The 16,050-nt window shown below is 43.2% G+C and overlaps 1 protein-coding gene across 1 annotated transcript in view; it reads right to left on the reverse strand.

The window, feature by feature from the left end:
- Nucleotides 1-16,050, reverse strand: part of HECTD4 (HECT domain E3 ubiquitin protein ligase 4) — a 139,656-nt gene that overhangs the window by 97,665 nt on the left and 25,941 nt on the right. Inside the window, exons 8-9 of the mRNA XM_077747960.1 lie at nucleotides 6,786-6,978; nucleotides 2,805-2,963 (exon numbers count right to left, since the gene is read on the reverse strand). Of these exons, the coding sequence (XP_077604086.1) occupies nucleotides 2,805-2,963; nucleotides 6,786-6,978 (352 nt within the window). The remainder of the gene's footprint in view (nucleotides 1-2,804; nucleotides 2,964-6,785; nucleotides 6,979-16,050) is intronic.

Genomic DNA, 16,050 nt, shown 5'->3' on the forward strand with positions numbered 1-16,050 from the left:
AAAAAAAAAAAAAAAAGACTTTAATAAGACTAATGGTAAATAAATAACCCAATTTAAAAATGGACAAGGGATCTGAATAGATATTTCTCCAAAGGAGACATACAAATGGCCAAAAAGCACAAGAAAAGATGTTCAACATCATTAGTCACTAGGGAAATGCAAATCAAAACCACAATGAAATACCACTTCATACCCATTAGGAAGGCTAGAATTTTAAAAAAAAGAAAGTAAATGTCAGTGAGGATGTGGAGAAATTGGAACCATTTTATGTTCCTGATGAGAACGTAAAGCGGCGCACCTGGAAAACGGCTCGGCAGCCCCCGCAGAGGGTAACCAATAGCCACCCCGTGACAAGTGCTCTACCCCCACGTACACACACACGAGAAACGAACACATGCTTGCGCCAAGACCTGTACCAGAGTGTTCACAGCAGCATCATTCAAAATAGCAAGAAACCAGAAACAATCCAAATTTCAACAAAATGGGGTCTATCCATACAATGGAATATAACACAGCCAGAAAAAGGAATGAAGTAATGATTTTGTGCTACCAGATGGATGAACCTTAAAAACACTTTTAAAAAGCCAGTCACAAAAACACATATATATAATTCCATAATTAAAAGCCCAGGGATAAACTCATAAAGACTGGTGGATGCCAGAGGCTGCGGTGATGGGGGAAGAGGTGACTACTAGCAGGTATGGGGTTTCTTTTAGGAGGGATAAAACTGTTTCAGAATTAGATCGTATATTTAGAATTGTACAACCATTACCACTAAAAACCACTGAACAGTATACTTAAAAGGTGTGGATTTTATGGTATGTAAGCTATATCACAATAAAGCTACTATTAAAAAAAAACAGTAATAGTAAATTTACATCACTTATTCAAGAGCTAAAGGGAACTTCATGGTCACATGCACCGCCGAGAAAAGTCCAACCAGTTGGACTCTAAAGGCGAAAGAGTTTTGAGTTGTTCTGAATATCTAAATCCCAAACACATGCAACTACTTGAAATGGCCCAGAAGTTAATAATTAGAGAAATGATTTTGTATAAACTGCTGGGGTTAAATTTACATCTTCAGGCTTAGAGTACAAAATGCCTTTTTTAAAGTCTACACGTGAAATATAATCCTTTAATGGGATAACTATATCATTTTAAGAGCACAGAATATGAAAATTTTGGGAAATGAAAACAAACAGATTTTAAAGCATTTTAATTTTGGGGCGCCTGGGTGGCTTAGTCGGTTAAGCGTCCAACTTTCGCTTAGGTCATGATCTCGCGGTTCGTGGGTTCAGGCCCCGCGTCGGGCTCTGTGCTGACTGCCAGCTCAGAGCCTGGAGCCTGTTTCAGTCTGTGACTCCCTCTCTCTCTGACCCTCCCCTGCTCACACTGTCTCTCTCTCTCTCCTAGAAATAAATAAAAACATTAAAAAAATAAAAAATAAAAAAATAAAGCATTTTAATTTTATTTTTCTAAACAAATTTCAAAGAAAAAACACACAAAGTGTTACCATACATAAAAGAAACATTCGGGTTTTTGCCTTTTGTTTTTTAGAAAAACTCTAACTTTATTGCATATGCTCGCCAAACAAGTGTGAGATACTATCCTTTTATTCTTTGTAGGTGGGAAAACTGGGGCTCAGATGGGTCAAATAAGGTCCTAGAAAGCTAGAAAATGGCCATGTAAAATAAACATTCTTTTAAAATATTTTTAAGTGATCTCTACACCCAACATGGGGCTTGAACTCACAACCCCAGGATCAAGAGTCGGCACACGTTCTACCAACTGAGCCAGCCAGGCGCCCTGAAACATTTTTTGATTCTTCATTCTTCATTTTGATTCTATATTTTATTCCATTTAACTATTTGCCTACTCTGAAACCAAAACCACAACACTTTTTAGAGTATGCCTCCCTCTTTCATAAAAAATATATGTACACTTAACAACATTAATTTCCAAATTAGACATTTTTTGCTTAACATTTTTGTTTATATGTCCTAAAATGGAGGCAGTTCACATACTTTTTTAATAGCTTTGGGATTGTACTCACAGTGGGTAGGGCTCCTGCTATTTCATCAGTAAATGATATGGCAACAGAGTATTTTCTAAAATTGTCCTGAACTCAGTATTTCTAGTAATTTTACAGGATGGTTTTCTGAAGTATATTATTTCATCTACAAAAATTATATTTTTAATTCCTAACCTACGACTGTATTGATAAGGTTTTGTTTTGTTATCAAACAGCTTTAACAACTTTAACAGCAGAAGTTTAGCATCTTTTTTTTTTTCCTGTACCTTCTTCCCTCATTCACTTTTATTTATTTTTTTTTAATAGTTTATTGTCAAATTAGTTTCCACATAACACTCAGTGCTCATCCCCACAACTGTCCTCCTACATGCCCATCCCCCCCTCCCCCCACATCCATCAGTCCTCAGTTTTTGTCAGCATTCAAGAGTCTCTCATGGTTTGCTTCTCTCCCTTTCCCCCACCATTTCCGCCCTTCTTCTCCCCCTTGTTCCNTCCTTCCTTCCATTTATTTGAGAGAAAAGAGAGAATGAGCAGAGGAGAGGCAGAGAGAGAGAGAGAAACAGAGGATCTGAAGTGGGCTCTGTGCTAACAGCAGAGAGCTGATGCGGGGTCTCCAACTCACAAACCGGGAGATCATGACCTTAGCCAAAGTCGGATGCTTACCTGACTGAGCCCACCCGGGCGCTCCTAAAAGCCCTGAAAAGTTAGAGACAAATTGGGCAAAAAAACAAATTTTGGCCCAAAATTTGGGCCACAAATCAAAGCAACTTACTTTTTAAAGATGACAAACCACTTGTCCCACCGAAAAGAGAACGGGTGGCAGAGCTGCCGGCGCCCCCTGGCGGTGGGACCAGCATCACCAAGTACGTGCCGCACGTATAGATGGGCGTCTTCCGCAGCATCTTCAGAGGCAGCCCACAGCTAGTATTTGCTGTTGAAAGGGACGAAAACAGAACACAGATGTGATTAGAGTATAATCAGGGGGCCCCAAATTCACAGAAGGATATACCCGGATCCGGCAAACACAGCAAGAAGTGGTAAGCTAAGGAGAAAGAACCATCTTCTGGCTCCATGGCCTGGCCCCAGGCCCCTTATTGCAAGAGCTGAACATTTCTCAAAGGTGTGCCTAATATTCGATATGCCTTTATGTCTCAGAACTTCTTTCCAAAGAATGAATCCTCACATGGACTACATCTCAAAATGAAAGAAGAATCCTTGTTTGTATCTCCTCTGGGAAACTACACTCCAACAGACCTCTTTCCATTTAAACAGAACAAATTTTTCAAGGGTTTGGGTTACAAACCGCTCTGAACATGAAATTCCAACCTATATCTAGTTAATAAATGCTTTCACAATATCAAATTTTACACCTGCATGATTTATGATAACCCATATTTTCTATTTTTTAAGGTCAGTGACATAAACTATCATTAAACAAATAATTATTGTTTCCAATCACGAGGTATAAAATGCATGCTAATCTCTCTTCCTCGCTGGCAGATAGGAAATCCTTAAATTTGCATTTTCCAACATCAGTCAGAATGCTTTACCTAGGAAGCTGTCAGGGTACAAAATAGAACTGCGTAGGCAGATGTCAAATTGTCTTTAGATGGTTTAGATGAAAAAAACAAAACCTAATGTGTCTGGTATTTGTTTTGAATGCTTCTGCTTCTAAACAGCTCTGTTTTTTGAAACTCCAAATCCTCAACAAGTATGTTCTTCACTCAGGACATAAAATCAGGGGCATGAATTTCCATAAGAAACCCAAAAGGGGCAATGGTTGGAAAATTAGCAACTTTGTAAGCATAACGTTTTTACCAAGATATTTTTAATAGACATCAACACGGTAATAGGTATTAGTTTATCGCAGAAGAAAACATTCTAGACCCTCCGAATGCTGACTTGTCAAAAGTCACTTAGATTAATAACTGGTGAATTTTTATGCAGCAACATCACGTTAATGAATATGCAGAGACTGTACATAAAAGTAGGAGCTCACAGGTTTGAAATACAAATAACAGTTTCCACAGAATTCTAAACATACCCTTGCCTTCTGAGTTTTTTGATTTCGCCCATATTTTCTTATCTAACAAAGATTCCGTTAGCACTTCTATTGTTCACAAGGTAGGATTCAATTTTCTCCCAAGGGACAAACTCAGATCAAGCCTTCAGCTTTCAGGAAGATGTTTATTTTAGAAAAAGGACTGTCCTCTACAAAGTATTTCTACCATTCAAACTATCCACATACCTAAGCTATAACAACTATTAATAATTTCCCTACTTATATTTTATATAATAGAGACCTGTGAAAATAAAATTCTATCCTTAAATTCTAACACAAGTAAGTAATCTGATAGCCGTATAATCACAAATATTCCCTCTTCCTTACATTTCAACATATAAATGGACTAAAGCATAAAACTGCATTAAATTCATCAAACATGTTAATTCAGATTATTTTTCTACATGTGGCATATTCTCTAGCTTTATCTTTTACTACGGTTTACGGTTTGTTATAGAGTCACATGGTTGATATTTAACCTGCAAACTCGTCAAGAATAAGGATTCTTAACTTTTTTGGTCATAGATGACCTTGGAAATCTGGTAAAATTCAAGACGGATACACTGAAGATGTTATATAAGAGGTTCATGACTGTTCATGAACCTCATAAGGGCTTAGCTCAGTTAAGGACTCTTTTTAAAAGTACAGAGCAGTGCGCTTAGGCGGCTACCTTTCATTAAGAAAAGGAGGAAAGGGGCATCTAGGTGGTTTAGTCAGTTGAGTGGCCAACTTCGGCTCAGGTCATGATCTCACAGTTCACCCATTTTGCCCCGTGTCGGGCTCTGTGCCGACAGCTCAGAGCTTGGAGCCTGCCTCGGATTCGGTGTCTCCTCTCTCTGCCCCTCCGCAACTTTCTCTCTCTCTCTCTCAAAAAAATAAACATTAAAAAATTTTCTTAATTAAAAAAAAATAAATGTTAACAAAAAATTTTTTTAAAAAGAAGGAAAATAAAAACATATAAATTTGTCTTTAATTATATTAGCATAAAAAATTTTGTAAGTAAAAACAAATATAGTTGCTTCTAGGAGGCAGTATGGGAACAAAACGTAAAATAGGTCAGGATGAGACCGTAAGATTTCTCTGCACATACCTCTTCATATTGTTTTTACTTTCAAACTCTATAAACACATCTATTTCAAAATATTTTTAAAAAGTGCAAACATTAGGGGCGCCTAGGTGGCTTAGTCGGTTGAGCGTCCGACTTTCGCTTAGGTCATGATCTCGCGGTTTGTGGGTTCGAGCCCCGCCTCGGGCTCTGTGCTGACTGCCAGCTNCTCACGCTGTCTCTCTCTCTCTCTCTCCTAGAAATAAATAAAACATTTAAAAAAAAAAAAAAAAAGTGCAAACATTAAATGATAAATTCTAGAAAAAGTAATCTTGTGGAAGGTTTGCTTCTTCCTTGCTTGACCAAGATTGTATTTGGTGAAGATGTTGCTAAACATGAGCTTTATACATTTATGAAGCATATGCTCAACATGAAATCAACTTACATTAACAATAATGAGGTATTTATAGTTAAAGACAGAGCTGTTTTGAATTATTACAGATTCATGTTAATTCACATCCACATCAACAGCATGTATTGATTTGGAATAAGAAAATGGATGGCAGGAAGGAGATAAAAGGGTGAACTATGTGAAGCCAAGTGCTTTGTACAGTACACCATAAGCACCCAAGAAAAGGTACTACCCGAGGGCTCAGTCGGTTAAACTTCTGACTTTGGCTCAGGTCATGATCTCATGGTTCATGGGTTCAAGCCCTGCGTCGGGCTCTGTGCTGACAGCTCAGAGCCTGGAGCCTGCTTTGGATTCTGTGTCTCCCTCTCTCTCTGCCCCACCCCCACTCACACTCTCAAAAATAAACTAGAAAAAAAATGCTTTTTAAAGTATTACCTGAATTCAAGAGGCAGTCTCTCACTAATCACAAGCTGAATATATTAAGCCATGAAAAGACATAAAGGAAACTTAAACACATATTACCAACTGAAAGAAGCCAATCTGAGAAAGCTACATACTGTGTGATTCCAACTATAGAACATTCTGGCAAAGGCTAGGAGGACAATGACAAGAGCAGTGGTGGCCAGGGGCTGGGGAAGGAGGGATAAAGAGCTAGAGCGCAAAGGACTTTTAGGCCAGTGAAACTACACTGTATAATCGTGTGCTGATGAAGACAGGTCATTATGTATTTATCCACCAAGAGTGAACCCAAATGTAAACTATGGACTTTGGGTAATAATGCTGTGTCCATGTATGCTCACCAACTATGACAAAGCTACCACCTCTGGATAATGAGGAGGGCAGTGCATGCGTGGGGACAGGAGATTTATGGGATATTTCTCTACCTTCCTTTTGATTTCGCTGTGAACCTAAAATTGCTCTTAAAAAAAATAAAATGCAGTCTTTGGGCGCCTGGGTGGCTCAGTCGATTAAGCATCTGACATTGACTCAGGTCACGATCTCACAGTGGTAAGCCCCGCGTCACACTCTGTGCTGACAGCTGGGAGCCTAGAGCCTGCTTCTGGGTCTCCCTCTCTCTCTACTCTTTCCCCGCTTGTGCGCTGTCTCTCAAAAATAAAAAGCATTAAAAAACATATAAATAAATAAAAATAAAAAAATTAAGTCTTAAAATAGAGGTGAACAGCTGAACGGAGCTACGTGAGGCAAGCAGACAGCGCGAGGGAGGGCGGCATACCTGCTTGGTCCTCCTTCAGCGTGTTGGAGATGGTGGAGCCTGTGAGGGCGGCCAGCGTTGCGGACGGAGAAGCTCTGTAGCGTGAAAGTCTGCTCAGAAGCATCTCATTAATGCTTTTTGCAGATTCGCCCTCTTTTCTCATCAGAATTGTACGTTCCTGAAGCGGGTTGGCTACAAATACACCATTTTCAACCTAGTATTTAAAGAAAAAGAGGTCCTTAAGTGATATTGGTCTCCACCGAGTCAGATTTCTCCTTGAGAATTATCACTGTGATCTGGTTGCTCAAAAACATTCCCAAAGGGGCGCCCGGGGGGGGCTCAGTCGGTTAAGCGTCTGACTCTGGATTTCAGCTCAGGTCATGATCTCCCGGTTTGTGGGTTCGAGCCCACATCTGGCTCTGCACCGACAGTATGGTGCCTGCTTGGGATTCTATCTCCCCCTTTCGGTGTCCCCCCCTCCACCACTCTCTCTCTCTCCAAATAAAAAAACTTAAAAAGAAAACAACACATATTTATGGGGCGCCTGGGTGGCTCAGTCGGTTGAATGTCCAACTTCGGCTCAGGTCATGATCTCACAGTTTGTGGGTTCGAGCCCCACATCGGGCTCTGTGCTGACAGCCAGCTCAGAGCCTGCAGCCTGATTTGGATTCTGTGTCTCCCTCTCTCTCTGACTCTCCCCTGCTCACGCTGTCTATTTTTCTCTCTCTCTCTCAGAAACGTTAAAAAATTTTTTTAAAAAAGACGTATTTCTAAAACCTGCACCTGAGTAGATGTACACCTCAAAACTTAAATGTTCTATAGAAACTACTGAGAACAAAAGAAAGGCTGTGCTAAGGTTCGAGAGCTTTCCTTTTTCATAACAGCACAGATTCTAAAAGCAGGGAGCCAAGTTTAATAGGATCTGTGAAAGGTTGATTAAAATTCCTTATACTGAATTCCACAGGCAGCTCTCGCTAATTACACGCTTCTGACAGGTACAAGTAAGAGGAGAGGAAAACAAATCAATCAGTTTTTGATTCACTATTAAATATAACTAGGAAGATAATGTCTTCTTGAAATATAATTAGTGGCGAAAATCCAAATTCTGTATTAGCAGCAGTTAACGTTAGCCCCAGCTGCTTGGGCACTGGCACAGCAATCCCGGAGAAAGGCAGACTCTGTCTGCTAAAAATACGTGCCAACATCGGCTGGATCCTTGCTGGTGCCCGCCAGTCTTCCTTCAACACCCGAGTCCCCAGCAGAGTCCCTGCAGCGGGGAGTCCAAAATTCCTGCACCGACCTCGGGCTTGACTTCAAGCGGAGCACCTATTTGTCTTTCTTGCTAAAAAGATCCAGACTACTTACTAGAAGCTGCCCCCGCTCATTTCTCGCCCAACTCAAGTAAATTTGTATCCAGCCTCACTTCTCCTTCTTTTCCTCTTAATTCAGAGGAAGAAGTGCGCTCACCTCACGCGATTTAAGGTTACTTCTTCCTCTTCTGCCCCCCTTACTGCTCCCTTGATTAACTCCCTTTTGCCCAGTTATCCGGCTATCCGTCTCCCTATGGGGGTCCTTCTCTTTGGTTTCAAGTATACAGAGACCTTAAACAAGACGATGGCGGCCCACTGAAGGACCACACCTTTTCTCCACCTCCATCCACTGGCAAATGTCCCAAATTGCACCTCATGCAGTTTCTCCATCTCCCTGCCCTCCTCTAGACCCAGCTCCTGGATCTGGCTGGAGCCTCAGAAACTGGTGCCACCAGCAAGGCTGGGTGGGACTGGCCTGCAGCTGAGAGGCACGGAGACCAGAGGGGATAGGAGTGCTGAGAGGCGAGGCTTACGGAAGCAAACAAAAAGCAAAGGAGTCCAATGTAAAAGGCTAGCAACAGAGAAGAGGAAGCAAGCAAATTCAGAAGCACAGGCAGGAAAGATTCCCAGGGAGGGCTGCACACAGCGGGGGAGACTCCTAGGATATATTCACAAGTGGTAAGAGAAAGGAGTTCTTGGAGAGCCCCAAAACGCTATCTCTGTTTCCTCACCCCTACTTCTTCCCCCTGTGGAGCGACTGAACTTGTAATAAGCCGATGGGCTTAACAGTCCGTGCATAACCTAAAACCAAAACCATCAACGTCTTCCTCGTCCTCCATGTGGGCTGTGCCGCTGCCATTTCTTTTTCCAGAACACGATCCTGTTTTGTGTCTTTTTAATACGAACGCTTACTTGCGTGTAAGGCACTCTGCTAGTGAGCAGAACCAACACAGTCCCTGCTCACCTTGCTCTCTTATTTTTTGGTTCCGTAGCTCCACTTACTTAAATTGAAGCTTGCCTAGGATCAGACCCAACCTTTGTTGTCTAAGACCTCTGCCTGGATGGGGTGCCTCGGTGGCTCAGTCTGTTAGGCGTCCGACTTCCACTCAGACCATGATCTCACAGTTTGTGGGTTTGAGCACTGCATCGGGCTCTGTGCTGACAGCTCAGAGCCTGGAGCCTGCTTCAGATTCTGTGTCTCCCTTTCTCTCTGGCCCTCCCCTGCTCACACTGTCTGTCTCTCTCTCTCAGAAATAAATAAAACATTAAAAAAAAAAAAAAAAAGACCTCGGCCTGGAACACTCTGTCCCTAGATCTTCCTGTGGCTGGCTCTTTCCAATCATTCAGGTCTCAGGTGGAAGGTCACCTCCTCAAAGCCACCTTCCCTGACTACTGATCTAAAGAATAATCTCCCCCACCCGTCCCCAAGCCGGAAATGTCACCCTGTTTTGCCAGCCACATGGCACTTACCACTCTCTAAAGTTATCTTACTTGTTAATTCACTCTCCTACCTCCCACCCCGACTGAATACCAGGTCCCCAAGAACAGGGATTCTGCCTGCTTTATTCACCCTAACATCCTCAGCACTCAGCAGTAAGTACTCAATGCCTTGATGAATAAACAAACCAGTGTCCTCACTTGAATCCAATCTCACCTCTTCGTGGTGTGACTCCCACGTTCCTATAAACAGACCGATCCTTGCTACTGAGATCCAGTCCCAGCGTCTCTGACTGCCTCCCGCTCCCAGGCATTTCCTACCAAATAGCCTGCTGTTGCCTAAAACTTAACACATCCACGTCTCTCCCCCCACCCTCATACTAGAGCAACCTTCACCAAGCACAGCTCTATTTATGTCACACAACTCTAGAAAGAACCCTTCAAAGGCATCCAAGATAAAAATCAATCAGTCTAAACTTGGCATTCAAAAGCATTACCCAATCTGGCCCCATGAGAAAATCAATGGAGACCTTAAAAAAAAAAAAAAAACAAAAAAACTATACCATGGTGTTCAAGCACTTTGAAAATACTAAGAAGCGGGGCACCTGGGTGGCTTAGTTGGTTCAGGGTCCGAAAACATGGAGAAACTGATAAAGCTCCCTGGGAAGCAAAGAGGGCTGCAGTTTGGTGTACGAATGGTATCTGGGAACCTCTACTTGGCAAAGCTCTTCAGGATTGAAAATCTACTGACCTAGAAAGGAGAGGACGAGGCTGAGAGGAGTAGGCAGAGCAAGAGTTAGTAGTGCCAAGAAGCTTCCCTCCCGGCTGCTTCCCGGGCACAAGCCACCATCATGTCAAGCCTGAGGGCTGACCCAGCCTCTCAACTGGCCTCCCGTCTCTACCTTGGTACTCTATGCTCTCCTCTCCACACGCCAGCCAGTGATCATTCACTAACGTAAACAAAACCATGTCCTTCTGGTCTCAGAACTCCGCAGTGGCTTCCCAACACACTTATAAAACCCAAACTACCATCAAGGCCCACACGGTCCATCATTCACGCACCTCCCAGCCTCACCTGCCTCTGCTCACCCTCTCTCACCACGCTCTCGACTGCTCTGGCCTCCTATCGTGCCTCTAAAATACCAAACTTGGGGCACCTGGGTGGCTCAGTTGGTTAAGTGGCCGACTTCGGCTCAGGTCATGATCTCGTGGTTCGTGAGTTCAAGCCCCATGTCGGGCTCTGGGCTGACAGCTCAGAGTCTGGAGCCTGCTTCAGATTCTGTGTCTCCCTCTCTCTCTCTGCCCCTCCCCAGCTCATGCTCTGTCTCTCAAAAATAAATATTTTAAAAAATAATAATAAAATAAAATGCCAAGCTTCCTAACTCTAGGCCCTGTGACTTGCTGTTCCCTCTTCCTGGATTAAACAACTGCTCCAGTTTGCCTGAACTGTCCTACTTTTAGCACTGACAGCCCCGTGACCGGAGAAATCTCAGTCCCAGGCAAACTGGGCTGGTTGGTCACCCTATCCATCAGGGCGGATGGTGGCTGATCATGCAGGTCTCAGCTCCAGTGTCCTTCCTCGGAAAGGCCGGATCCACCAGGCACACCCAAGTGGTTCCCCACCTCCACCCCATTCACTGTCACATCATCTTATTTTCTTGCCTCTTTTACTTGGCACTAGCTGAAACGGATCTATCTACTTCCTTACTGTCTAACTCCCCACACTAATGTGAGCTCCTTGAAAACAAAGGCCCGTTACCCCACCACCCAGACAAAGCAACTGAGTGGGCACAGGATTAATACTGATGAACGAAGCACATCTCAGTCACCCAGAGCACCATTTAAAGGAAATAATAAACCCACGGGAAAAGAGAAGGGATCTAGTGTATCCATTACTATGCTGATCATAGGTTTCAAAAGGGACATGAAGAGGACAAAATTGCAGTAAAATGTCATTGAGTCTATCTAAAGAACACCCTTTTACAGAGAGCATGTATATGTGGGGGCAGGAAGAACTCAGAACAAAAGATGTAAAAAATACGCTCTGAAAAGGTTAAAAAAAAAAAAAAAAAGGAGCTCGAGAAGATCTAGTTATTCTGTAGTTTTAAAGGCCAGAATCTAAGTGTCTAAGAATGTCCAAAGCCCGTGACTCTGAGCGCCAGGCCACCACACTGGTGGCCCCGGGGAAAGCTGCACCCCAGAGTCAAAGCCCTTGCCAGTTCCCTCCCACACGGACTCCGGGCTTGGCCATCAGAAGCATGACACAAGCAGAAGCTAGAGGAACACTTGTGCTCTTGAAAAGCTGCAGAATGAGAGGCCCATGTGAGTATTACAGTCCTAGTCAAGCTCCAAGCCGAACGAGGCTGCAAGTAGGACCTCAGCTGCCCTGTGCAGCGAAGAGCCACCACCCAACTGAACTCCGTCAACCTGCAAGTTGTTACTGCTGAGACTCACTTAGTTTTGAGGTCGCTTGTCGAGCAGAAGAAAACTAAAATACCCCCAAAGTCAGAGACCATTTCATATTACTAGCTTTAGTTAGGCGGGGTACCTGCTACATTCCATTTCTTCACACTGTTCTCCCGATAATATTTCTATAGTCTGCCTTATGTAATGTTTGTTTTTCTGTTCCACTCGGAGTAAGAAATCATTTTGAGACAAGCACAGCCAGTTAGTTCTGCTCAGATTACCCATTCATTCAGCCAGCCTTCAATCCTTTAGCTTTCCCTCAATCTTAAGTACCAACACACCTATTTTGTAGATCAAACTCTGATTTCTCATAAAAAATGACAAGGGAAGAACGCTGGTGGTAGTCGAGGTTCCAAAAATAGGTTTTTAATATTTAATTTCTTTCCCAATTACAAAACTAATATATGGTCTGTTCCACAGCTGTTTAATCTCTTAAAGAATCTTGAAATCTTGCTTTATTCTTGACCCAAAAGCCACCATGAGTGTATAAAACCAGATTCTGCTCAGAACTCTCTCAGAGCTCTCCATGTCCCCTGGGATAAAATCCAAATACTGGCAGGGCATCTGGGTGGCTCAATCAGTTAAGTGTCTGACTTCAGCTCAGGTCATGATCTCATGGTTCGTGAGTTCGAGCCCTGCAACAGGCTCTGTGCTGACAGCTTAAAGCCTGAAGCCTGCTTCAGACTCTGTGTCTCCCTCTCTCTGCCCCTCCCTACCTCAAAAATAAACATTAAAAAAAAATTTTTTTTTTTAATCCAAATACAAGTACACCTGAGTGGCTTAGTCGGCTGACTTCCAACTCTTGATTTCGGCTCAGGTCATGATCTCACAGTTCATGAGCTTGACTGAACCCCATATTGGGCTCCACGCTGATGGCACAGTGGATCCTGCTTGAGATTCCCTCTTCTTTCCCTCTCTCTGCTCCTCCCATGTGCTCACTCTCAAAATTAAAAAAAAAAAAAAAAACACTTTAAAAATTGCAGGTAGGGTACCTGGCTGGCTCAGCTGGTAGAGTATGCAACTTTTTTTTAATTTTTTTTTTAATGTTTTATTTATTTCTAGGAGAGAGAGAGACAGCGTGAGCAGGGGAGGGTCAGAGAGAGAGGGAGTCACAGACTGAAACAGGCTCCAGGCTCTGAGCTGGCAGTCAGCACAGAGCCCGACGCGGGGCTCGAACCCACGAACCACGATATCATGACCTAAGCGAAAGTCGGACGCTTAACCGACTAAGCCACCCAGGCGCCCCCAGAGTATGCAACTTTTGATCTCAGGGTCATGAGTTCAAGCCCCACATTGGGCATAGAACTTACTTTAAAAAAAAAATTTTTTTTTTTTACAATTTTTACAAATTTTACAAATTATCATTTATGTAAAAACAGAAAAGGAAAAACAAACATGTAGTTGTATACGTCATTCATATTATCTCAGGAAGAATATGGACGAAAGTGTTAACGTTACTTGCCTGTAGGGAGGGAAACTGAATTAGGAGGCAAGGTGGGTGAGAGACTTTTGTGCTATTTGAATTTTATAACTATATAATCAGATTTAAATTTTTTTTTAATTTTAATGTTTGAGAGAGAGAGAGAGAGAGGAGGAGGAAGGTAGAGAGATAATGTGAGCAGGGGAGGAGCAAAGAGAGGGAAAGAGAGAGAACCCCAAGCAGGTTCTGTGCTGTTAGCGTGGAGCCTGACACGGGGCTCGATCTCATGACTGTGAGATCATGACCTGAGATGAAATCAAGAGTCAGACATTTAACTGACTGGGCCACTCAGGTGCCCCATGAACAAATAATTTTTCAAAACAATGTATTCAAAACAATTTATCACTAAATTTGGAGAGAAATTTATCAGTACTTCCAAGTATCTGGGTGACGTAATTCACAGTAAACCTTTTTCTAATAATTGTCATTAGCCACATATAAGTAGCAAATATTTATACTATTTAGAAACCAAAATTTTTCATGAATCAGAAAAATAATTTCAGTATTCAGCCTTTTAAAAAAGGAAATCCTGCCACTTGTGACAACATGGATGGGCCTCGAGAATATTATACTAAGTCAGACCGAGAAAGACAAATATTTATGATCTCACACTGGAAGATAAAAGTCAAACTCACAGAAGCAGAAAGAATAGGGGCTGCCAGGGGCCGCGGGGTGGGAGGGATGGGAGATGTTGGTCCAAGGGTACAAACTTTCAGTTAGAAAAGGAATACGTTCTGGGGCTCTAATGTACAGCATGGTAACTACAATATACCATATACTTAGAAGTTGCTAAGAGCTATATCTTCATGTCACCACACATGCAGACACACAAATATGGTAAACACGTGGGGCGACGGAGGAGTTAACTAACTTGATTATGGTAATCATTTCACAATACACACATGTCAAATCTTCACCTTAAAAGTGTATCATTTGTTAGCAACACTCCCAAAAAAGCTGGAGGGGGTGGGGGAGAATTTCAGGGCTAAAACTTTGAATCATCTAATTGAAAGCCCTCACTTTATACTTTTTTTTGTCTGGTTCGGCCAAGGCCACTTATCAGAGGTCTAAGGCTAAGTCCTATAATCTGTCAATTTTGATGCAGGTGACTTTATTATCTGTTCAGTTATTCATAATTTTAAAAACAAGTAAAAATACTTCAATGTTCCCACAGCTTACTCCACTACGTCCCTCTGATTTCTCTTTCATGACAGACCTCTGGAGAGAATTATTTATTCTTCTCATCTTGCCCTCCTCACCGTACTTGACCAACTCCACCTGGCTTCACCCTCCCAACCCCCACAGCTTGCCACCACCAAGAGCCTCTATATTTTCCACTCAAAGACCTCCTTCAGCCTCAATCTGGACTTTCCCAATAGAATTCAATACTATTTTTTTTTAATTTTTTTAATGTTTTTATTTATTTCTAGGAGAGAAAGAGACAGCATGAGCAGGGGAGGGTCAGAGAGAGAGGGAGTCACAGACTGAAACAGGCTCCAGGCTCTAAGCTGGCAGTCAGCACAGAGCCCGACGCGGGGCCCGAACCCATGAACCGCGAGATCATGACCTAAGCGAAAGTCGGACGCTTAACCGACTAAGCCACCCAGGCGCCCCTAGAATTCAATACTATTAACCAAGTTCATCTTTTATAAAAGTTTACTTATTTGGGGGCACCTGAGTGGCTCAGTCAGTTAAGCCTTGACCTCAGCTCAGGTCATGAACTCATGGTTTGTTGAGCTTGAGCCCCATGTGCTGTCAGCACAGAGCCCGCTTTGGATTCTCTCTCTCTCTCTCTCTCTCTTTCTCTCTCTCACTGCCCCTCCCCTGCTCATGCCCTCTCTCAAACTTATAAAAAAGAGTAACAGTAAAGGTCTCTTGCCAGCACTGGAAGGACACAGATGCCATCAAGTGAAAAGCTAAAGCCTGCGGAAGAGCAGCCTGGGGGAGGATCTGGAATGTGGCTGGGGGCATATTTAGCTTGCGGAGATGATCAGACTTCCAACTGGAAGAGGCTCCTGTCCTGTGCACACACACCCACCCACAGCGATACGCAGTCGGCGCTCTGGGGACAGGTTCTGGCGGAGCAGATTTGAGCACCAGCGGCATGTAGAGGTGTTTACAGCCACACGACAGTAGGAGACCAGCCAGGGAGTAAGAGCAGGCAGCGACAGAAGGCGTCCAGGAAATCGTAACTGCTGAGGGTAGGGAAGATGCGGCTGGGCGGAAACAACCCAGGCCCCACAAGCCAAGAGAAAGTAGTTTCAGGAACAAAACACTGCTGAAAGGTCAAGGAAAAAGACGACAAAGTAGACCTTGAACTCGGTAACGTGCAGCACCCCAGCAAACATGGAAGAGCGGTTCTGGAGGCATGCGGGGAGGCTGCGAGGCTGACTGGAGCAGGCTCAAGAATGGAAGGAAAGTACAAACAGAATAAACTCTTCCAAGAGCAGTGCTATGAAGGGAAGCCAAAGGCAGGGAGGGTGGAGGTGGCTATGGGCCAAGGGAGTTTTTTGTTTTCCCCAAGACAGGACATCCGCGGATGGATTTGTATGCTGGGCTGAATGATCTGTTGAGAGAGGAAAGCTGTTAATGT

This window comes from Crocuta crocuta, unplaced genomic scaffold (assembly GCF_008692635.1).
Source record: "Crocuta crocuta isolate KB4526 unplaced genomic scaffold, BGI_CrCroc_1.0 scaffold29, whole genome shotgun sequence".
Classification (NCBI taxonomy): domain Eukaryota; kingdom Metazoa; phylum Chordata; class Mammalia; order Carnivora; family Hyaenidae; genus Crocuta; species Crocuta crocuta.